Genomic DNA, 25,564 nt, shown 5'->3' on the forward strand with positions numbered 1-25,564 from the left:
CAAGTAGTTTCACGAACGGAGCTTTTTCAGTTTTGGAATCGGCCTTTTCACATCAATTGGCGAATGGATCCCCATTCAGCCAATCTCTGTCCACCTCCACCGGCCGCGAGAACCGTCATTTTTTTAGAAGACGAGTTGCAGCAACTCAAGAAAGATGTGGAATTAGAGGGCTCCACATCACTTTTCGCCCACATCTTTGGGTCACATCCTTCCAGATCATAGGCTAGAGACTGGATGCTGGCGGCGTTACCAGGAGACCTCGCCCCACACCTCAGGGATATTCGACTTTTGGGGCGTGGATTCTTCCAAGTGGTTTTCGACTCCCACGAGTCCACAGCCCTTGTTCTCAAAGCTAATCCCCTGGCTTTGGGTTCGAGGAGGATCTTTCTTTTACCCTACACCTTGGGCTTCGATCCGTCGAGGAGGACAGGCATGTCACATCACTGTTCATTAGATTTCCTGGTCTTCCTCAAGTCTACCATCGACTGCTTGCCACTATCGGAGCCACATTTGGAGTGGTCACTGAGATCCCCTCCCTTCCTGGCATGCCTTCTTCCTCGGCCGAGGCAGTCAGTGCAGACGGGGTGCCTCGTGTTAGGTTCATTGTCTGTGACCCTAACATCTCAGATGACCACATTATGCTTCAGCGTCCAGACGGCTCTCTCTTTCGACAGAGAGTCGAGATTTTAGGTAGACAGGACCAGTGCAGGATTTGCAGGACCCTTGGGCACTTTGCTAGAGAGTGCCCAAGGAAGAGAAAAAGACCCAAGAGGTCTTCTGGTGCGGCTCCTTCACGTACTACCACGACTGCACCTCCCCAGCACCCTGTACCACGCACTCCAGGACCACCAAGAGCAATAGGGCGCCCTGCTTCGTGCACCCCAGGACCACCAGGGATAGCAGGGCGCCCAATGCCCGCAGCACACCCAGTTTCACGATGGAGAGCTATCAGAGCGGCTCTCTTACCTCAGGAGGAGACTTCTGATCCTGTTCAGACAGACGCCCTCCAGACTCTAGAGGTGGATGTTGCTGCAGCCCCAGACACTACAGTTCCACACATCAGGAGGGGCCTTTAGATCCACCAGCCCCAGTCACTTTGGTTTCTGACCCCTTTGTTTCTGACCACGAGGGGGCTACAGGTACTTCTTCCCCGCAGACTGTTCCTGCCACAATCAGGACAATCGAGAAAGTGCAGGCGCAGATGAGGGCTCCTGATTCCTCTTTACCCCAGCCACAGGCCTCCTCAACCCCCAGCTCCAGTTCTGCTGATAGAGGCCTGGCAGGTCCTTCTCCTCCATCTTCCACGAGTGCAGGTCTTCTCGCACTCCTCGGCCAAACTTGCTTATCAGGAATTCTTTTTCGGCACTGGCAGATTCGGCGACTATCATGGATGATGAGGATTTTGTGCCCTCCACCTTAGGGGTCCCGGTCATTGGGATTCCTTCTGACAGGGCCTCCCTTTCAGCAGGTGTGGGGATCCTTTCACCTGTTGAGTTTCTTGCCCTTAGCAGGAGTGTTTCGGCCAAGGGGAAGCTGGTCTCCTCTACTAGGTCGGGTAAGCCTTTCCATCCAGCATCCTCCTGTCGATGAGGATAGTCAGCTGAAACATACAGGGCCTAGGCGGAGCTCCACACCGTCGCCGTAGGCAGCTGATCCAGAACCAGCTTCATCCAGGCATCACTAGAGGTGCTATTGATATCCTTTTTATCCAGGAACACAAGCTGGATGCCAGTGATTGCTCTAAGTCTGGCAAACTGCTTTCAGGACATACCTTCTCGTCGCCTGCTATGGGCACAAGGGGAGGTACTTGCATTTCGGTCTCTCTTTCTATCCTCCCCTTGGTTGCTGGTCATGGTATTATCTCCCCTTCTAGAGCTCAATGGATCATTATTTTGATTGGAGGGCGTAAGATTGGTCTTCTCAATCTTTATGCTCCCAACAACAGAGGGGAGAGGATCTCCTTTTGGAAGGAGTTACTCTCTTGGGCCCCCATTGCAGATTCTTGGATCATTGGTGGCGACTTCAACATGGTTGAGTTGCCTTCAGACAAAAAGGGAGGCAGACAGGGTGGAATTCATTCTTTGGAGAGGGCAGCCTCGGATGCCTTCCTCTTTCAGTTTAGTGAGAGGGACACTTGGTTGGATGATGCCTATCATATTATGCCACAGTCACTCGTGTACTCTTGGTCGAACAGGAGAATACACATGCCCATTCATGCACGGATTGACAGATTTTATGTAGACGATTGGGCACTTGACAGAGGAGGATTTGTATGCATTTCTACTGGGGTTTCCACCTCAGATCATTTTCCAGTGGTGTTGCAGATTCTTGAGCCTCATCAGAGAGGACGCTCTGCTAGTGTCAGGATTCCAGATGCTTTTTATGCAGAGGAGAGCCTCATGGAGGATATTTTACAGATTTGGATTTCTCACATACAGGGTGGAGCTGTCCACCCATCTCAAGTAGTTGCAGCCTTATCCGGAATTAGTGACTATTATCATACAGTCGTTGATTCTAGGAGACGTGAGATTCTCAGATGTGAGATTGGTATACACCAGCAGTTAGCATCCCTTCAGAGAGAAGAGTAGAAGAAGCCCACAGATGCTTGGATTTAGGAGCGCCTTGCTGCAGCAAGGGCTCATTTGCAGACATTGTTGGATCAGAGAGCAGAATATGCCTTTCATGCACGTGAATCCTTTTGGATTCAGATGGGTGGCAGGGTCAACAAACACTTTTTCTCTACTCATGGGCCCAGACATAGTAGAGATAGTGTTCGCAGCTTGTTGACTCAGACGGGGTGTTACAGTCAAATCCTGATGCTGTCATGAGTGTAGCTTCAGATTTTTTTCCATCCCTTCTTACTGCAGATCCAGGCACATAGGCCGTTGATGATGCCAGAGAGGTTATTTGGCAGTGTATCCCTGTATTAGTGAAGGATGAGATGTATGTTTCTCTGGATGCACCTTTCACCAATGCAGAATTCAAGACTGCGTTACTTGCCCTTCACAAGGGCAAGTGCCCAGGTTCAGATAGACTTACCCCCTCCTTTTTTATTACTTTTTGGGAGGAGATTGGTGATCACATTACATCAGCCCTGCAGGGCGTGTGGGACTCTGATGAGATACCGGACTCACTTACAGATGGTCTCATTCATCTAATCCCAAAGGGAGGTAATAGGAATCTTGTGTCTCAATGGAGACCCATCACTCTATTGGGCACTTTTTACAAGATTCTGGCGAAAGCCATCAGTCTACGGCTACAGGTTTTTCTTCCAGATTTGATTCATGACATGCAGACATGGTTTGTGCATGGCAGAAGTATTTTTGATAATATTTTCTCATTTTGAGAGGCCTCAGAATGGGCCATGCAGAGCCGCCAGAGATTGGCCATTCTACTCTTGGACTTTGAGAAAGCTTACGACAGAGTAGACTGGGATTTTTTAGAGGGTACTCTATCTCGCTTTGGTTTTTCAGATGCATGGATTAAAGGAGTATCCTCTCTCTACAGATCAGCCAATAGCCAGTTGCTCATTGGGGGGTAAGAGGGGACAAGTTTCAGATTTCAAGATCCGTCCGCCAGGAATGTCCTCTTTCCTATTTCTTTTTCTATTTGTGGCGGAAGCTATGAGTATCTACACTGATATTTATGGGCTGAGGCTTCCTATCCGCCGGGAAGAAGAGCTCCTGGATAGTGAGTTTGCAGATGACAAGGCTGTTTTTTTGGATGCCTCCCCCAGGACACTCACTTCCTTCCAGACAGCCTTGGATTTGTTTTGCACGGTTGCAGGTGCACACATTAATTGGCATAAATCCAGTGGTTTTTGGATTTGCGAGGATGACACCCCGGATTGGGGTAATGATATTGGCTTCACTTGGGTACAGAGGGGCGTCTCCGTTAGATATTTGGGATGCCAGGTTGGGGTGGGCATCTCTCCTTCACAACAGTTTGCTCCGGTGTTGGAAAGCATCAGAAGAAAGCTCCTTTTCTGGAGCTCAGCCAAACTTGACTTGGCCTCCAAGGTGGTGGTGGTTAACCAGGTTCCTCTAGCCACAGCATGGTTTGTATGCTCTTGTTGGTGCCACTCTAGGGATTGTATCACTCAGCTTAAGAGGCCTGTACGAAACTTTATGGAGTGGTCTAGATGGCACAACTGATGTTACAGCCAGGGTGGCTTGGGAGACATTCTTCCTACAAGAGAAGGGGGTTTGAATATCATCGACCCAGATCTACAGTGCAGAGCTTTACTATGCAAGTTCATTGTGAGAGGGCTTATGCTAGGGCAAGAGCCTTGGAAGGATTTTTTAATCAGATGCATACAATCTTGCACGCCCACTTCAGGAGAGGATTGGACACACAGTACTAGATGGGTTTTCACCACAGCCCACCTCAGGTCTCCCTCTTCCCCTCTTATGGTTGCTATCCTGAAAGCATGGGCCAGCTTCAGGAGTACTCTTCGCAGGATTCCCCCATCCACCCGTCAAGAGATTGAAAGGCAGCCTATCATGTGGAATGACAGGATTTTGGATGAGCTTGGCAGATGACTTGGAGCTTCTCCTTACATGCAGTGGCCAAGATTGGAGAGGGACCCTGCATCTACAGTGGGAGCATGGAAAGCCTTCAGGAAGCTTCCTGCAGACCAACAGGCCCAGATGGTTCTTAATCTCAGAGGGAGTGCAGGGAGAGTCCAACAGATTGATGCAGCCTTGCCCTTGGATTTGGGTGGACATAGATGACATGCCTATTACTTGCTCCCCCTGGATGGGGGCATTTTTCAGATTGGGAGTTCCTTTACAGGTGATTGCTTTTCTTGACCCACATGAGGAAGCCTTAGTATTTGATGTTTCTTCGGGGGGCAGGCTGTCCAGATCCACAGACGATATCTTGTTGGAGGTACCGTTTCAGCTAGTCAGGATAGTGGGCTTCATGGAGCATGGCTCTCTTTCACAGTGGTACTTGGATCCTGACCCGCTTCTCCTCGTCCTTGGCTCATGGAGGCTGTGGCTCTATGGAGGTGTCCCAATTAAGTTTTTGCAGTGGGACCTTGGGGAATGGGAATGGATAGATGAAGGGCATCGAGAGAAGGGCATCCCCTTCTTTCATTACACGGTCAGTAATGCCAGGAAATTCCAGCTCAGCTCTAGGGGTTGGAGGCCCACCAGAGCTCATCATTGGGAGAACTTTCAGATTCCTGTTGACTTGCAAATTTTTTTTGGGCAGACTCTCGAAATCCCACCGGAATAGAAAAATCACTCTCTTTTTTTGGCTTTCTATTCATGGTGGGATAGCAGTAAACCATTGGAGGTCCAAGTTCGGAGCTGACCCTTCTTGCCCTCGTTGCCTTTTCGCTTTGGAGACAATACAGCACTGCCTATGGGATTGCAGACAGGCGAGAATCATATGGAAGGGGATTGCAAGACTTTTCAGCACTTTTGTTCGCCTACCTTTCTATATGACCTGGGGATCAATGGCTTGGCTTACTCTTTCAGGGCCCTACGTATTTTTTGAGACTTGATTCCTCTTGGGCTCTTCACATCTGACGACAGCTTGTGGAGTCGTGCTCTCTAGAGGATGTTCCGGCCACTCTTTTCAAGGCTGCTCACTCCTCAGTCGACTCTCCATGGGAGATCCTAGCTAGCATTGCAGCATGGCACATTAGGAGAGCCAGATGCACTGAGGCTTTGGAGGGTTCTCAGGTTCACCCTTCTCAGATCTTGGCCAGGTACTTGGACAGATACAATACACACTCTGATCGCCATTTGGGCGACCATGCAGGGATCATCTCAAGCAGCCTCCTCCAGGAGAGTTACTTTTCCCAGAGATTGGAGAGACTCTCCCTTCTTTGCTGAGACTTCTACAGGGTTGAGATGGCATTTTCATCCTCAGCCTTGGTTTCTTTCTACCTCATTCCTCTGAGGTGTTTTTTATTACATGCTTAGCATGGTGTATTTCCGCACAGAGCTTGCTCTAGCAGGTTTCTTTCTTACTTAATGTCTCTTTTTCGGGAAAAAAAAAATGTTTCAGATTTGCAGCCAATTAATGAGAATAGACAGCCTCATGTTTGGAGGCATTATCAACATCGTGAGGCCACTAAAGATGTTGATGCAGCTCTGAGTGGTACAGCAGAGAAATCTATTCCACATTGGGCAAGCTTGACCATTCAAGATGCTAAGGATCAGCCTACTTTGGGGAAAACCAGGGCCAGTACTCAAAAAAATCAGCAAAAGGTCAATTTTGCTTTGATGACCTCAATGATGGAAGCTGAAAATGAGCCTCAGAGCTTCAAGGATGCTCAGCATAATCTGGCATGGTAGAAAGCTATGGAAGCTGAGATTAAATCCATTGAGAAGAATGCCACATGGGACTTGGTTGATGCACCCATTGGGAAAAATGTGGTTGGCACGAAATGGATTTATAAGGTGAAATACCATTTAGATGGCACAGTTGAGAAATACAAAGCCCGTTTGGTTGCCAAGGGGTATGCACAAGAGGAGGGGATAGATTATGAGGAGACTTTTGCTCCAGTGGCCAAGATGACCACCATTCATTATGTCATCTCTCTTGTTGTGTTTTATGGTTGGTCAGTGTACCAGATGGATGTCAAGACCGCTTTCCTCAATGGAGATCTTATAGAGGAGGTCTATGTACATCAGCCCCAAGGTTTTGAGGTGAAGGGACAAGATCACAAGGTATGCAAGCTCAGGAAGGCTCTATATGGGCTGAAGCAAGCACCTCGTGCGTGGTATCAAAAGATACATCAGTTTTTGCTGTCCTAGGGCTTCGTAAACACTTGTACAGAGCCAAATTTGTATGTTCTGCAGCAAATTTCAGAATTGGTCATGTTGGTACTATATGTGGATGACATCATACTCACTGGCAGTGATTTGCAGAAAATTACAGCAGTGCAGTCCGCTTTATGTCACAACTTTGACATCACAGATTTGGGCCTATTGCATTATTGTCTTGGCATTGAGTTTTGGCAGACCCATGATGGGATCGCTATGTCACAGACAAAGTATTCGAAGGGGTTGTTGCAGAAATTTAAAATGGAGAACTGTAAGCCTGTGGCTACTCCATTGGAAAAGGGACTCAAGCTGAGTAAGCATGATATTGCTGAAAAGTTTGATGGCACTTTGTACAGGCAGTTGGTTGGCAGTTTGATATATCTATGTTTCACACGGCCTGAGATTGCCTATGCCACAGGGCTTTTGAGCCAGTTCATGCATTGTCCCACGATCACACATTGGAATGCAGCAAAGAGGGTTCTCAGATATGTCCATAGCACTTTGTCTCTTGGCTTGCATTTTACTTCAGATTGTGATCTAAAGCTGAGTGGTTTCACCGACTCAGATTGGTCAGGGGACATTGACGACAAACAGTCCAGTATTGGCTATTGCTTCTCATTGGGTTCAGCCTGTATCTCATGGCTCAATAAGAAGCAAGAGCGAGTCTCTCTTTCTTCCAAGGAAGCAGAGTACAAAGCTACAAATTCAAGCACTACTGAGTTAATGTGGTTAAGGAAGCTTTTGCATGCCTTGCATCATGCACAGGATGGCAAAGCAAACTCTATGTTTTGTGACAACTGCATTGCCATAGCCAACAATCCTATCTTTCATGCTCGCATGAAATACATTGAAAATCATTATCATTATTACGGGATTGTATTTCTGATGGCTTCATTGATCTCATCTATTGTTCATCTGAGGACAATATGGCGGATATCTTTACCAAAGCCCTATCAACAGATCTTTTCCTACAACATCGACATGGCTTGGGGATCAAAGACATTCTCACAATATCAAGGGGGGTTGTGAAGTGATTCACAATGACTCTGTGCAACCATGGTACTTTAGGTACTGCAGGGTACACCTGAGACGTTTCAAGGGTACTTTCAGCCATATCTTTGAGGGAGGATTTGTGAGAGATTACAAAGATATGGCGTTGTAGGATAAAGTCAACCCTATGGTTGACCAATGGTACTTGGGTACTATATATACCAAGTACTTGTATTGTTTCATTTGAACATTTCTATTGGAGCTTTCTTATGTTTGCAATCTTGCTCACTTGTGTTCACAACCTATCTCCACTTTGTTCCTATAGAAACTGTAAAGGATTTCAACCACAAAATCAAGTTTTCGCCAGAGTGGGGATGAAATTGTGCTATCAAGATGGGGATGATAACAACAGAATCATGTTGGGCCCCACAACATAAGCTCTTTTATGGAACATCAACCTTTTGATGCAGAAATGATACACACAGATACAAAAACACATTTTTTGGTGAAATCCATGTATCTTTATAGTTAAAAGAGGCTGTCCCCACAGTGGGGATCAGCAAATAAGATTTCATTGTAGGACACGTAGACAGTGTACTCTATCTGACGAACAACCACGCAATCATAAAAGGATTGCCTGAGTGACATCTGTAGTAGAACATGGAAGAAGTAGGCTCGCGAAATACTCTGTGATTCCTGTCTTTCCATAGAGTCCCAAGTGCCCACTATAGAACCCACATGAAAAATAGATCAAACTCCGCTTGCTGTGGGAGAATGCCAAAGTCCAAAAAAGCTTGCCAAAGGAAGCTGTTGGAATGCGAGCCTGGAGGTGCTGCTGAAGAAATAGCAGGAAATCACGAGTCTCTTTCTCTCTCACACACACACGCACATAGAGAGAGAGGGAGAGAGAGAGAGCGTCTAGCCTTAAAAGGCGGTGGAAGATGAAAGATTTATTAATTATACTAGTTATTAACAAAAACCATGTAGTACATAATGTTGGCAAGTCCAACTTTTGGAACTGTAGCAAAAGGATAGAATTATAATCTTCTACCTATAGCTTTGCCAATACCGAGGCCCACTCCAATTGATGAATAAGACAATGACATGACAGCTGCAACTATAGATAACCACCACAGCTTATCAAAATCTGGAATCTGAGAAAGAATGATCTGTACTGCTCCGAACAATATCATGTATGGGTTGTTAGAGATATGGCATGGCATTTTTTCTCCTTCTCGATGGAAACAGTTTGACCGGTGAATGGCACTGCATACAGAAAGAAGGGAAAATATTATGGGCCAAGTGCTTCTAATGGCAGTTCACAATATGGGATAAAATTAGGGACAGATTCCACTTTCTAGGTTCATCCCCTTACAACATGCACATTCCAGCACACAGGTATCTCAAGCTGAGATTCCTCTTACAATAATCTAGAGATATGTGCTGAATCAAAGTTAAAAAATCAATTATACATTTCATATTATGCAAGACCTATCTCTAGACTGGCACATGCAACACTTCAGTCAATAACTTACACCATGCTTGTTGAGGTAGTAATCGTACAGCCAATTGCAACCCCAACAAGATTGCTATATTGCACTAGTCCACAAAGCCATACTTGAAGACCTCCTGTCAAAATAATTAATAGATATTTAGACCAAGATGTTTGCATAGAGGGATTTCCAGTTTTGGCAAGAAAATCATAGAATTTTGAATTTAAAAAACGTACTCATGGCCCCTAACTCACCAAGGTTTTAAAGGTATAGATGTGTCTAATGTCAACATCCAAGCTCTAAAAAATCTTACCCTCATTAGCCCCATTAGAAACTCAATCAATGCTAGTACTATACACAGTGAAACTTTCCTTGAACCAATTTGCAGCTCCACAACTAGAATTGCAGCGATTCTGAGTGCTCAGCACTTTAATTAAAAGTGGCTGGAAATTTCAAACAGCAAGGGAAACTCTACGATGGGGCTGGGACAGAAATCACAATAGAGGGGGAGAGAGAGAGGGGGGGGGGGGGGGTGGCACCCACGTAGGTATTTATTGCAATAGAAAACTATTGCAAGAGCTGGGTACAAATTGTCATTCTAAGAGAGCACAGAGGCTCTGAATTTATAGACAAGGGCAGGCAGCTGGAAAGCGTATGCTTGCTAAAAGCTGGCACTGCTTTTTAAAGAGCTGGACATTTCTGGCCTAGAATATGCCAGCTTTCTAAAAATTGAGTTCTCTTGGGTTTTCTCCAAAAAGTTGGCACTGCAACTGCTCTTGGTCTAGTAAGTCCTCTTTTAAAGTTGAGTGCCACTTGTCTTAGTGTTTTTCCCCTTTAAAAATGGGGAATCCAGCACTTCCAAGGTCCTACACATTCAACAAACAGTATCCAACACCTTTTCAACCCTATAATAGTCTCATAGAAGAAAGGAGAACCCCTCCATTCTTTAAAGAAAATAGCCCTACTAGTAGTAGTTGCCCGAGAGGACCCCTACATGCTCGCCCAAATGGCCATCAGCATATGTATAGTGTCTGTCCATATACTAGCCAAAGTGTGTGAAGGGTGGACCTGGGATCCATCCAAAGCCTTTGTGCAACCAAATATGCGACACTGCAATACTCACTAGTATCTCCTAAGAAGAGTCTACAAAGGCATGCACAGCTCTAAAGGGTGAGACAGTAACATCATCCAGAGAGCATGGCTCAGCTGAGTGGTGTCAAATCGATAAAGCCCAAGAGGAGTCATGTCTCTCATAGGGACCTGAAAAAAAGAGCCAAGCAACTGAACCCCAAGTCATGAAGAAGGGGCAACGAATAAAAGTACCGAAATCTTGGCTATCCTCTTCCTAATAATCGTAGCCAATCTGCAATCCCATAAACAATGCTAAACTGACTCCATAGCAGAGGGGCAATGAGAACAAGTAGGGTCAGCCCCGAACCTAGATCTCCATAGGTTCACTGCAATCCTTCCATAAATAAAAAGTTGGTGAAAGGTGCATCAAGTGAGATCTGCATATGGGGTATCACCAACATAGGAATACACTATCATAAGCATATTCTCTAGCCTATGTGTCAGAATCTACTATGAGAAGGGAGGCATAAAAATCTATAGCTATGTGCATGATGGCATCAGGATCAGTTTGCAAAACCCCATCCTAGTCAACAAGCTGCGAGACACTTTCTCTACTATGTCTAGGGCCAAGAGTAGAGAAAAAGTGTTTATTGAATCTACCTCCCATCCGAGTCCAAAATGACTCTCGTACATGAAAGACATACTCTGCTCTGTGATCTAGTAATACCTTCTAATGAGTCCTTGCTGCAACAAGGAACTCTTGAATCCAAGCGCCTGTAACTCTTCCCTCTGTAGGGCTGCCAATTACCTTTAAAACCCAACCTCGCATCTGAGAATGATAGGGACCAAATGATAGAAATCACTAACACTAGTGAGGGCTGTAGGCACATTTTGAAGGGGACAATACTCCAGCTTGAATGAGAGAAACCCATATCTGCAATGCTGCCTTTGTTAGGTCCTCCTTTGCATACAAGGCATCTGGAATCCTGAGACTGGCAGAGCATCCTCTCAAATGAGTCTCCGAAATCATCAATACCATGAGAAAGTGATCTGAAATGGATATCCCCACAAAAATGCATACTGGTTTATCTCTACTAGAGCCCAAGTATCAACATAAAATCTATCAATCCATGCATGGATAGGCATCTACAACCTCCTGCTCAACCACAAAAACAAGAGTGATTGTGACTGTGTGAAAGGCATCATCTAGCCACATATCACTGCATTGAAGCCCAAACAAATATAATACAAACATTGATCCTTTAAAGGAAAATGCCGACTGACCCTTCCAAGGTCATGTTACCTCGACTTGAGCGTAACAGGTTGAACTCATCTATGGTTGATATCTGGGAATTGCTCCAACATAAGCACTATATATGGAGAGGCTATGGTGGCTGCAGGGGCTGCTTGGGAGGGCTGATGGCTGTTGAGGTTGCTGATCTGAGTCTTGACGTGTTGAACTGGGCCTTGAATGATGTTTGAGGGCCCTTTGGGGGTGACCTGCCCTAGATCTGGCCAACCCCATCAGGCTGTCTGGCCCTATATAAATCATCCTCCTGCTGCTAAGATCTACTGCAAATATGCTGCTAGGGTTTTCTTAAATACCTGATGTTCTCAGAAAGCTGGACTGCCCTATTTACTACTGTATGTACTTCTGAGGACGATGTAGCAGACTGCATGGATGCAACGTGGACTTTCTGCTGCTGCTGTTGATGGGCCGTACAGCTATGTCTCCTGTTGCAGCATCTAACTGTGGCTGAGGGTGCAGCGCTTGAGGCTGCCCTGTATTGAAGTAGATGGCCACAGGTTGTTGGATGTATGTGACAAGGGGGGTTGAGTGACAAGTATTGGTCACTTGGATGAAGTAGGGGGACATGAGATGGGGCACAGGACAAGAAGAGAGAACTGGCTGAGCAGTGGAAAGAAGTGTGAAGGAGGGTCAGAGGAAGGGTGACAGATTGGAGATCAGGGGCTAGAGATGGAGGACGAGCTAGGAGGGGCAGGAAGAGGAGATTGAATCTCCAATACAATGGAGGGAAAGGGATCGGAAGAAGGGAGAGTGGAAGTAAGGATAGAAGAGTTCCGCTTCCCTGTGATAGGATCTGGAGATCTGTAGCAATCTGCAAGTAGAATTTTGTAGTATGTCACGGCTGCAAACAACAGCTGGACCAGTGGCCCTGCAATCCAGCCCAACTGAGCCATACTCCATGGCAAAGAAAGTATTCCTGCGCCTATGATTGCGGTTATGATGTGAGCCAATGTTGCCATATCATGAACTTCAGTGACAACAAATTATTCGAGTGGCATAAGAAATTCCATGAGTGACTTCTATTCATGAAGAATGTTGGATCACACTCATAGAAGTTATTTGTATTGATAAGGGTATCCTGAAGGCTAGGCTTAATGAGTGCATGTTCATTTAGTCTAAAATTCAAGAAGGAAGAAAGACGTTTGACTCAAACATGAATCCCGAAAATTGAAATGCATCTTCATCCAATCTAATTCCCTAAGAACGGAATATATTTCAATGGAAAATGAATCCCCAAAATTTGAAATACAACTCTTGAAAGTTAAAATATCACTTACGAATTCATCCATTGCAATCCAACCAACAATACAATTTCAATGTCCTCCGGGGGTCTATCAATGTGCTAGACGTTGTCTCCATATAAGCCTTAGTAATCAGCTCCATCCATGCATAGTTGTCCTATGATTTCTCTCCCAAACATAGAACATCTTCTTAGACATAAACTTCCACTTGCTCTTTCTTGCAACCTCCTTCTCAAATTCACTATCCACCTCCTTCCATACTTGTGACCATGTATTCACAATTGCACTTGTAACAAGACTCTCATCTCCATCACACTTGCAAATGGATGCAATCAATGCCCCCCACTCAGGCAAGTAACCCTCATACTGAAAAGCACTTTTTCATGCAAGCCCCTAATCCAAGCATAAGGAATCAACATGCAAAGGGGGATCCTAGGACATTCATCAAAGCCAAGAAGTCTTGTCTTCCCAATCACCACTTATTATCTCCATGTCCATCTCAACAAATTCATCCTCATCTTCTTTTGTTGCACCTGAATGCCCAACCCTTGTGTCTGAATGTTCCTTAGACACTTCTTTCTCCTCATTTACTAGGATATTAGGAAGTTGAACACTTGAGCGATACTTGAGCCCATAACTTGGTTCCCCCTTTCCTCAACATGAGGATGAACATCTGGCTCCTTAAGATTAGGTCTAGTTTTAGAACCCTCTTGCTTGAACCTTTTCGTGGCATTATCGCAACATGTATAGAAAAAATGAACACAAATCTATCAACAATGATTCATCAGAGTATACTTAAATCAATGCAAGAGGGTCAATGTTAGCTTGGGTGTAGCCAATCGCGAAACTATTTTCAGGGCCATTTTGAGGCTACAATGCGATGCGCTTCTGGGTGAATATTTGAATTTTTTGCAAACTCGTGCTCTTGTTGAAAATTTTCCCAATCATGAAGGTGCACTGGCGTAATGAGACGTAATCTATTTGATCAAAACACCACGTAGCTCGACACATGGCATCTCTACATTGCTTTGTGCACCGCATTCTTTCGCCTATGCCACCTGATCACTTATTATCGTGCAGCCTTTTGGTGCAACTTTGCCACTTATCACTGGGCACGCACCCATGCAGATCATTAAAATTGAAGGTTGGCTTAGAGAGACCACCGCATTGGTTCTTACCGTAATAATTAGATGCAATCTTTCAATGTGCACATCACTCTTATGTGTCTAGACCTTGTCTCCATATAAGCCTTAGCAACAATTAGCTCCATCCATGCATAGTTGTCCTATGATTTCTCTCGCATACATAGAACATCTTCTTAGACATAAAATTCCACTTGCTATTTCTTGCAACCTCCTCCTCAAATTCACTATCCACCTCCTTCCATACTTGTGACCATGTATTCACAATTGCACTTGTAACAAGACTCTCATCTCCATCACACTTGCACAAGGATGCAATCAATGCCCCCAACTCAGGCAAGTAATCATCATACTGGAAAGCACTCTTTCATGCAAGCCCTTAATTGAAGCATAAGGGATCAACATGCAAAGGGGGATCCTAGGACATTCATCGAACCCAAGAAGTCTTGTCTTCCCAATCACCACTTATTATCTCCATGTCCATCTCAGCAATTCATCCTCTTCTTTTGCTTCACCTGAATGCCCAACCCTTGTGTCTAAATATTCCTTAGACATTTCTTTCTCCTCATTTACCAGGATATTAGGAGGTTGAACACTTGAGCGAGACTTGAGCCAACAACTTGCTTCCCCCTTTCCTCAGCATGACGATGAACATTTGGCTCCTTAAGATTAGGTCTAGGGTCTATGCATGTTAAGGTGGTACAATTAGTGGTGTCTCGGACACCACTATTATTCGTGCTATTTTGTGACAATTGAACAAAAATGGAAACAAATGATGTGCTTTTAAGATCTTTGTAGTTTAACTCGTGGTATAAGAGCCTTTAGAATTTTATGAATACCATTGGAAATGCCTTAATAGTGGACATTTAGATGTCCTAATAGACCATAATAGTGTACCACCTAAACATGCTTTCACCCTCTAGTTTTAGAACCCTCTTTCTTGAACCTTTTCATGGCATTATTGTAACATGTAGAAAAAAGAAACACAAATCTATCAGCAATGATTGATTAGAGTATGCTTAAATCAATGCAAGAACAAAAAAAACACTGTATTGCAGAATTTGGGAATCTCCCAAGTCCCACTTTAGAATTCCCAAATTCCCCAATATAGATTTTTCTCATATAGAAGATACAAAACATAAACTAAAGCAATACAACGATCACTATCTTTCCACAATGTATTGAGAAATTGTGCACATCTTGTGAAGTCAATGCAGAAAAGTATTGGACTTGTTGTTGCATGTGAGTGAAAACTACACTGCGTGGCCAAATAAAATCTTTGCTGGGCTACATAATTGTGATGGGTGTTTGAAATAAATTCAAATACACTCACAATTCATGCTTACACGGTTCTAGGGTGGGCGAGTACACATAGCATACATTTTTGCTGACAACCCAGTGGATCTTAGATTCCATCGCAGACATGGTTGGGAATCTTAGATGCCACCACTTCTAATCATTCATTACCATGCAAGTCAGTACTACCACCTTGAATTATTCAAAATTTGGGCCAACCACCGTGATGGCTCTCACCTGGATAGTGAGGTCAGCTATTCCATTCCCTTAACTGTTTCCTCTTATATCCCTCTCCAATGTTTCATTCTCCCTTGTAATCTCAAGCCTCCACTATTCCATTTCCTTCACTGTTTCATCTTCTATCCCTCGTGACCAATTTTTTCTTCCTTGCACTCTTCCTGCAACTTCTATCCCCTCTCGTAATGGACCTTGCATGGTCCGGGAGCTCGTCACACAATCTTTCCTATCCCTTTGCAACATAGTGCCAGAGCCCCTCATCCTAAAATTGTGACATATGGGAATTCCTCTCTCACTATTCAAAATCCCAATTTGCATGCTCTCCAAAACTTCATCAAGATGGTGCAGGACATGAATGTGAAGGAGGGGCAACTAGTCTGTCAAGGTCACAAGATTACCATCAATAAAAGAGTGATTAAAAAGGATTTAGGAATTTGTGGAGGCAATATGCAAGCACACTTTTTTGAGAAAGAGTGAAAGAGACAGGATATTCTAGATGTATGCCCCAATGCTCAGATTAGTAAAGATGGTGGAGTCAAGATTTCAAGCTTGCCATCAGACCTCCAAGATGTATTGAAGAAGTCAATTCACTTCTTTCCTGATACGAGAGGAACCTACAAGTTCTGGCAAGTTCAAGCAGCAGTAGAGCAAGTGAAAGGATGTGATATATCTTTCTCAAGGGTGATCTCCAAGAGCGTGTTAACCAACCTAAAGAATTGCATGGATGGAAAATCCCAATTGTCATCTCAGTCCACTACAGTTGCAATGCACCTGATGGCATGCACCCTCAAAGGGATTTTGGAGCAACACGAGAAGTAGATGTCTTAGAAAGTGACTTTTCTACAGGAGAAAGCCACCAATGCAGCAAAGGTAGCACAACTTGAGAAAAGCCTCAGGGAAGGCATAGAAGCCACGGTAGAGGAGGCACAAGTGAGGGCCATGCAGGCACAAGAGCAAGTTGAGGCTGCCACAAAAGTGGTTTACATGGAAAGGCATAGAAGAGAAGAAGAAGAGAAGTGCATGAAGGAGCTTTGAGATAGGCTTGAAGAAGTGAGAAATTATGGGGACATGGGGACAAGGAGCTAGAAGAGATGCGAAAGGACCTTGAAGATCAGAAAGCCGAAAAGGAGGGTCTTTACATTGAAAAAAACCAGATGATTGAGGAGCTGAAAAGGGAGAATGCAGAAACCAGAAAGGTGATGCAAGAACTGCAAGAGAGCTTTGAGGCCAAGAAGGATGGGGCAGAGAGAAGCCATGGTGGGGAAGACAACGAGGCAACTCCGTAGACTAGGAAGGATGCAGAGAGCAACCACCATGGTGGAGCAAGCTCCAGCCACCGCGGTGGAGAAATTTGCAGCAGCCATGGTGAGGGTTGTTTTTATGAAACAGTGTTGGAAGTCTAAAGAGCAAGCTACAATACCCTACAAGAAGATCATGATAGATGTTTGCACAAGCTTGCCGTGGCTTTTGATAGTTATGAAAAGTAGTCAATCGCCCTACGATATTTCTAAACTAGAGTAGAAGTTGCTGAGGGATTCTGATGCTGCTATTGTTTTCAAGGCACTCGTTTATTTCCAAGGTGAGCTCATATGTTCTCTTTCATCACACTCAGTTGTTTCTCCGAGTACATGCAGGTTTGCACAGATGCCTAGATACAATCCAATGGACTAAATGCACATTCGATACCTATAGGATGAGTACATCTACTTCGTTTTTCATACTCATCTATATTTACGAGTGCATGCAAGGTCTTGCTAGACCAACGATTTGTTCCTTCTTTGTTGATTAACTTATTGATGACTTATGGTATTATTTACTTATTGGTTCAAGCAAGGCGTACTTTTATTTCGCCCTTTATGTGGGGAGGTATACTTATATGTCTTTCACGATGAACATCTATGGCTGACTTATTGAGTACTCATTTTTCCATGGCATCTATGGATTACTTATTGCATACTCGTTTTAACGTGACAAAGTTCAACATCTTTTAGGTGACAATACTTATGAACACATATGGTTGATTGCTTGAGTACTCATTTGGACGTGGCATATGGCTAACTACTTGAGTACTCGTCTGAACGTGGTACATGGATTATTATACTGACTCCCCGTTTGGATGTGACACAAATTTACTCATCTGGACGTGGTACATGGACTATTACGAAGTCCTCATTTGGATGTGACACATATTTATCTAGTTTTCACAATGGACACATATGGATTACTTATATTGAATACTCATTTGGACATGGTCATATTGTGTACCCATTTGCACGTGGCAAGGTTCAACATCTTTCGAATGAACACATCTTGAGTACTTGTTTGGACATGGCACATATGGATTATTTATTAAGTACTCGTTTGGACATGGCACATATTCATTACTATTGAGTACTTGTTTGGACATGATCACTGTTCTCGGATGCCCATTTTCTTGGTTAGTTCTAGATGTTCTTTATAATCTCTAGATGTCTTCCCAGTTGTTCGGTACTTTCGGATGCAAAGAGGTCATTATTTCATTCCCACTATGATTATGTAACCTATGTCTAATCCACACAAGCTTGCCTCTTGTCATATGTGCCTTGCTTATGCTCGTTGTATTTTTAGTCGTTCGGTACTTCCGGCTACCTAATTGTTTGGTACTTCTGGGATGCCCAATTGTTTGTATTTCCAGTTGTTCGCTACTTTCGGCTGCCCACTTGTTTGGTGCTTTTGGGATGCTCAATTGTTCAATACTTCTGGATGGCGGAATGCTCGTTGTGTTTTTGAATTATTGGTTCTCGAGTTGTAGAAACTTTATGGGCCTTCCTATTGTGTTGCTACGGCTTTCTTACACTACCCAAGAGACATTTCAACCCTATCTTTGTGGACATCTCAAATCACCCCTCCATACTCATCTTTGGACTGACCGAAGCAATTTTCTCATACATTCATCCTTGGTACAATAGAAACGGACACTTGAATATTTGTTGTGTTCATATACACTTCATGAAATTGGTCATTTTATGTGGATGAATTGTGCAAAAGATGAAGGCATGATTATAAAGGTTTGAGGAGGTTTTACCAAAATGAACTTAGAGACAACAAGCTCTACTATTCAGATGAAGAGCTCAAACATTGAACTTGAAGATCTCAAGCCTTGATTATGCATCATCACTATGTCAAACAAGTTGAGATTTCCAGGAAGATTTTTCTATTTTTCACACATACTTTGCACTGTATCATGCACCAAACAAATGCCTATACTAAGTTGCACTGTACCATGGACAAGTGCCTGTCTTATGCCCTTGTACTATCCACATGCAATTTGCACTGTATCATTCAAATTGGCATATGGCCATCCTTTGTATATACATTTTCACATAGATATATATAGTGGCTTGGGTTTTTCCCTTGTACTTCCCAAGGGTTTTTTTCATCCGTAGTTAGAGAGCCTAGTTTGAGTGGGGGTGTTAGAGCTATATATAGCTTGCCCTAACTCAGCCTAGTCCTCAACTAAATATATGCCTATGATCTATGAATAGAATCGTTTTCTTAGAAGCAACTCTTGTGTCAGTCTCTCTCCTCTTTCTCCTCCTCTAAATACAACTCTTGTGTCCATCTCTCTCCTCTTTTTCTTCCTCTCAACAGTCACCAGTGGCCTTAGGCCTTTGGTAACACTTTCAAAAGTGGTAGGAACCCCCCCTCAAACAATCTCTCTCCCTCCCTCCCTCTCACTCTCTCTTATAGATTCAATTCATTAGCTCTTACAATCTCTGCCCTCTTTTCCATGTTGCACATCCACTTCCTCTTCTTTTTCCCTATTTTTATTGTTTTAGATCTCGAGTAGGAATTATGAATGATTTATTACCATTCACCTTGTTTCCATATATTGCACCACCTAGTCTAACATATACTATTCTTTTCTAGGAGAATATTCCCCTACATTGAAAATTCGTAACAAGGTTCTAATCTATGGCAAGAACTCAGCATAGATGGTGGTCCTTTCTTGCCATTTGGTTCCTTGAAGAAATACTAGCTTGTCTCGAGGATTCTTTCATAATTGGGGCGACCTTGCTGTGAAGATAGGTTTTTCATGGCGTAGTTCTTGCATGGGAGAGATGATTTCTCTTGCACAGCTTTGCTGGCATGGAGATAAGAAGGGAAGGAACATTGGCTAGAGGAAATAGGGGCCTTATTCTTGCATTTAAAGTAGGAAGTGTTGGGCAAGTACTAGTTCTCACCTCATTGATCTAGGTCATCATATAGTATGAAATAGAGAGTGAGGTGGACATTAGACATCAACTCAGATCTCATCCAACGCACGTGAGGCTAGAGACTCCTTCGATCTTGCATCATGCGAATTCTTATGCGATTAGTCAGCAATAAATTCAAAAAGCATAGAGAGGGTTTTGCACCACTTGACCGAGCGATCATGAGCAGAAGCCTCTTCTCGTAGCCACATCCTTTTCAGCCTAGGAATCTAATGAATTAGTTGATACACCATTCATAGCAATTTCAGACATATCTTGGATAATGTTGATCAGATTTTAGTGTATACCAAACGCCACCATTGGAAAGTCATTTTGGCTATTTTGGATTTTTTCTGAAGGATATGCACTTTAAAGGATAAAAAATACCAATGCTTAACATGCAATAGTGGGTGAACCATGAAGACTAATGGACTTGAAGAAAGTTATAAAAATCCTCTTCAAAGTATCGTTCAAAAAAAGGTGTCAACACTAGATGAAAAGTTTCCACGTGAATCTGCACCATAAAATTCAGAGATTAATTTCCACCTCATAAGTAAATGCTATAGAAAATTTATCAAGGGCTCCAAAATGGAATAAGATTGATATGCAACAATTTTAATAGAAGAGAACTTGAAGTAATGATCGGCACCCATGTGTGTAGAAGAGTTTTCATTCCAAGGACAAATGTGATTTAATCACACCGGCCACTATGGCATATCAAGTACTTTGTCTACATTTCAATTAACAATACAAGCAACAATTAATGATGGTGTGGAATGCTAAGCTGGGAATATTGTTACTTTATGAAAGATTGAGGATCACTCTCAATGTGGAGTCGATAATCCATGTCAATGAGTTATCAATATATCTTTGGGACCAATACGTGGTTTGTTTGTTTTGGATCTATAATACACACCAACTTCTTATCAATTCAAAGTTTCTAACTTCATTCTTCTTTATATACATTTTTTTTGTTTGATTTACTAATTTATTTCTATATGTACACATTTATAAGCACCAGTTTTTGCTCTTCGGCCGCGCATTAAGCTGTAGTGTCACTTTCCTCATTTTCAAACCAGAGACTAGCCTCTCACTGTATGACCATCTGTCTCATTTGTTCACGAGAGAAATGTTCGTGAAAAGGGTAGTTATGTTCAGGAGATAAAAGACTAGAAGAAAAGGACTCTAAGCTTAAACCATGGCGCTGCGTAAAAATTAGACTGGTTTTGGGTGGAGAGGAAATGCGAGAGACGAGGATCACGGTTTCCTCTCGCATCACTTTCCAGGTTGATTAACAGTGCGCCCCCTTGACAATTCCTAGAAAGCAGTACTCATGATGACAATGGGCAGTGGGAGGTCTCTATGAGCGCCAGGGAGACCGCCAACTCAAGCAACCCGTATTTGGGTGCATTTTGCGCGGGCAACACAAGGCAAAAGGCATCCGCGATAGGACCTAGCTAGAATCGAGGCAAAACGCATCCAGCACCAACTCGAGAACGTATCACCCCTGTCTGTCACCTTTGCTCAGAGGAGAGGATCACGGGTTGCTCAGAGGAAAGGAAACGGGTTGCTCTTGTTGATCAACGTGATCGATCAACGGGTTGCTCGTCAGCATATCTGTCTATTTAAGCAGATGCCTGGCTATGGCATTTCAGGATCTCAAAATCTTCTTCGTGGTCTCCTGCAGCACCATGAAGACCAGCGCTGCTGCTGTGCATGTGCTTGCCTCTCCCGTCCGCTTCTGCCTCTCGCGGAGGGTTACCCTTCATGCATGGCGCCTCAACTGCTGGTCGGAAAAGCCCTGCTCATCCAACCGAGTCGCTTCTTTTGCGTATTACGAATGAAAGCTTTCCTTGTAAATCTATTGCGGCTGATATTGAACTTTGTGGATTGGCATGCAGCAATGGCAGCCCCCATATTAACGGAATCCAGCAGCGATCACCTCCTCCCGGCACTTCCTTTGAAAGGTGAAATTCTTAGCGCCATAGGGATTCCGTCAACTTTGCTTACAGCGATAGTCATCTGTGTAGAGTGTCAAAGGATGCTCATGTATCTTCGCTCCGTCAGCTTTTGGTTACGGTTGTACTCATCTGCATAGAGTGTTAGTGATCCTCATCGGCTTCCTGTTCTCTATTTAGCTCTGTTCTTTAGAGTGTTAATGATCCTCATGTATCTTTAGCCGTCCAATTTGAAAGGTGAAGTTCTCATGGCCATCGGTACTCCGCTCTGTTCTTTAGCTCCTTCATCGGCTTCCTTTCATCGGTGCTATTTGTGCGGCTACCGATGAATGTTGTCGTGAAAATCGCCTCTTATTAGTGTGTGCTCTTCCTCTTAAACACGAGCAATCATTGGCATCAAACGTTGCCTCAACAAGAAATGGACTAGCACTCATAGTTAAAATTTGATCCTTTAAAGACATCCCTCTTCTATGGCGTTTAAGTTAGCTATGATATTGATGACCTTTGTGTAGTGCTAATCATCCCCATGCATATGTGATAGTGGCATTTGAAGCAGAATCTATTGCTACATGCAAAGCCATCGGTGCTATATGTGCATCTAGCCATGAATGTTGCATTGAAAACTGTCTCTTATTAGTGTGTGCTCTTCCACTTAAGCGTGAGGAGTCATTGGCATCAAAGGTTTCATCAACAAGCAATGAACTAGCACTAACAGGTGAAATTTGATGTCTAAAAAACTTTCATCATCAATGTTGTTTTGTGTAAGTAGTGATAATCATGATTGTACAATGCTAGCCATCTATGTATAGTGCTAATGATCCTCATGCATGTTTGTGGCATTGAAGCAGAAGTAAAAGCAAAAGTGGCCACTACATGTAAAGCCATCGGTGCTATTTGTGCAGCTAGCCATGAATGTTGTAGTGACAATTGTCTCTTATTAGTGTGTGCTCTTCCTCTTAAGAATGAGAAGTCATTGGTATCAAAGGTTGCATCAACAAGCAATAGAATAGCATTGACAGGTGAAGTTAGATCCCATAAAACTTTCCCATATAGGTGTTGTTTCTATGAGCAATAGCCATCTATTTACAGTGATAGTATATATGTATAGTATTAATGATCTTCATGTCTATTTGTGATATTGAAGCCGAATCAACTGCTAGATGCAAAGCCATTGGTGCTATATGTGCATCTAGCCATGAATGTTGTAGTGAAAACTGTCTCTTATTAGTGTGTTCTCTTCCTCTTAAGCGTGAGGAGACATTGGCATCAAAGGTTTCATCAACAAGCAATGGACTAGCACTAACAAGTAAAATTTGATGTTTAAAAAACTTTCATCATCAATGTTGTTTTGTGTAACTAGTGATAATCATGATTGTACAATGCTAGCCATCTATGTATAGTGCTAATGATCCTCATGCATGTTTGTGGCATTGAAGCAGAAGCAGAAGTGGCCACTACATGTAAAGCCATCAGTGCTATTTGTGTAGCTAGCCATGAATGTTGTAGTGACAATTGTCTCTTATTAGTGTGCGCTCTTCCTCTTAAGCATGAGAAGTCATTGGTGTCAAAGGTTGCATCAACAAGCAATGGAATAGCATTGACAGGTAAAGTTAGATCCCATAAAACTTTCCCATATAGGTGATCTTTCTATGAGCAATAGCCATCTATTTACAATGATAGTATATATGTAAAGTATTAATGATCATCATGTGTATTTGTGATATTGAAGCAGAATCAACCGCTAGATGCAAAGCCATCGATGCTATATGTGCGTCTAGCCATGAATGTTGTAGTGAAAACTGTCTCTTATTAGTGTGTGCTCTTCCTCTTAAGCGTGAGGAGTCATTGGCATCAAAGGTTTCATCAACAAGCAATGGACTAGCACTAACAGGTAAAATTTGATGTCTAAAAAACTTTCATCAATGTTGTTTTGTGTGAGTAGTGATAATCATGATTGTACAATGCTAGCCACCTATGTGTAGTGCTAATGATCCGCATGCATGTTTGTGGCATTGAAGTAGAAGCAGAAGTGGCCACTACATGTAAAGCCATCGGTGCTATCTGTGCAGCTAGCCATGAATGTTGTAGTGACAGTTGTCTCTTATTAGTGTGTGCTCTTCCTCTTAAGCATGAGAAGTCATTGGTATCAAAGGTTGCATCAAGAAGCAATGGAATAGCATTGACAGGTACAGTTAGATCGCATAAAACTTTACCATATAGGTGTTGTTTCTATGAGCAATAGCCATCTATTTACAGTGATAGTATATATGTATAGTATTAATGATCTTCATGTGTATTTGTGATATTGAAGCAGAATCAACCGCTAGATGCAAAGCCATCGGTGCTATATGTGCATCTAGCCATGAATGTTGTAGTGAAAACTGTCTCTTATTAGTGTGTGCTCTTCCTCTTAAGCGTGAGGAGTCATTGGCATCAAAGGTTTCATCAACAAGCAATGGACTAGCACTAACAGGTAAAATTTGATGTCTAAAATACTTTCATCATCAATGTTGTTTTGTGTGAGTAGTCATAATCATGATTGTACAATGCTAGCCATCTATGTATAGTGCTAATGATCCTCATGCATGTTTGTGGCATTGAAGTAGAAGTAAAAGCAAAAGTGGCCACTACATGTAAAGCCATCAGTGCTATTTGTGCAGCTAGCCATGAATGTTGAAGTGACAATTGTCTCTTATTAGTGTGTGCTCTTCCTCTTAAGCATGAGAAGTCATTGGTATCAAAGGTTACATCAACAAACAATGGAATAGGATTGACAGGTAAAGTTAGATCCCATAAAACTTTCCAGTATAGGTGTTGTTTCTATGAGCAATAGCTATCTATTTACAATGATAGTATATATGTATAGTGTTAATGATCTTCATGTGTATTTGTGATATTGAAGCAGAATCAACTGCTACATGCAAAGCCATCGGTGCTATATGTGCATCTAGCCATGAATGTTGCAGTGAAAACTGTCTCTTATTAGTGTGTGCTCTTCCTCTTAAGCGTGAGGAGTCATTGGCATCAAAGGTTTCATAAAAAAACAATGGACTAGCACTAGCAAGTAAAATTTGATGGCGAAAAGATTTCCATCATCAATGTTGTTTTGCGTGAGTAGGTATAGTCATGATTGTACAATGATAGCCATCTATGTATAGTGACAATGATCATCGTTCGTCTTTGTGGCATTCAAGCAGAAGGAGAAGTGACCACTACATGTAAAGCCATCGGTGCTATTTGTGCAGCTAGCCATGAATGTTGTAGCGACAATTGTCTCTTATTAGTGTGTGCTCTTCCTCTTAAGCGTGAGAAGTCATTGGTATCAAAGGTTGCATCAACAAGTGATGTACTAGCATTGACAGGTAAAGGTAGATCCCATAAAATTTTCCTATATAGGTGATGTTTCTGGGAGCAATAGCTATCTATTTACAATGATAGTATATATGTATATTGTTAATTATCTTCATACATATTCAACCGCTACATGCAAATCCATTGGTACTATTTGTGCGACTAGCCATGAATGTTGTTGTGAAAATTGAATGTCATTAATGTGTGCTCTTCCTCTTAAGAATGATCAATAATTGGCATCAACCATTGCATTATTAAGTAATGGACTAGCACTAACAGGTAAAATTTTATCCCGTAAAAGCATTCCTCATCAGTGTTTTTTTTGTGAGAAGTCATAGTCATCTATGTATAGTGCTTTAATGATCATTATGAATCTTCATGGCATTGAAATAGAATTGACCATGACATGAAAATCCATCGGTGCTATTTGTGTGGCTAGCCATGAATGCTATAGTGAAAATT

The 25,564-nt window shown here is 42.9% G+C and overlaps 1 protein-coding gene across 1 annotated transcript in view; it reads right to left on the reverse strand.

Annotated features, from left to right (window-relative positions):
• Positions 1-21,929, reverse strand: part of LOC147885567 (amino acid permease 3-like) — a 40,487-nt gene extending 18,558 nt beyond the window's left edge. The window contains exons 1-5 of the mRNA XM_087396147.1: positions 21,907-21,929; positions 12,418-12,602; positions 10,268-10,294; positions 9,308-9,401; positions 8,824-9,038 (exon numbers count right to left, since the gene is read on the reverse strand). Coding sequence (XP_087252273.1) covers positions 8,824-9,038; positions 9,308-9,401; positions 10,268-10,294; positions 12,418-12,538 — 457 coding nt within the window. The 5' untranslated portion in view covers positions 12,539-12,602; positions 21,907-21,929. The remainder of the gene's footprint in view (positions 1-8,823; positions 9,039-9,307; positions 9,402-10,267; positions 10,295-12,417; positions 12,603-21,906) is intronic.
• Positions 21,930-25,564: the final 3,635 nt, after the last annotated feature.

This window comes from Dipteris shenzhenensis, chromosome 25 (assembly GCF_047967505.1).
Source record: "Dipteris shenzhenensis isolate YYH24624 ecotype China chromosome 25, Dip_SZ_1.0, whole genome shotgun sequence".
In the NCBI taxonomy this organism is placed as follows: domain Eukaryota; kingdom Viridiplantae; phylum Streptophyta; class Polypodiopsida; order Gleicheniales; family Dipteridaceae; genus Dipteris; species Dipteris shenzhenensis.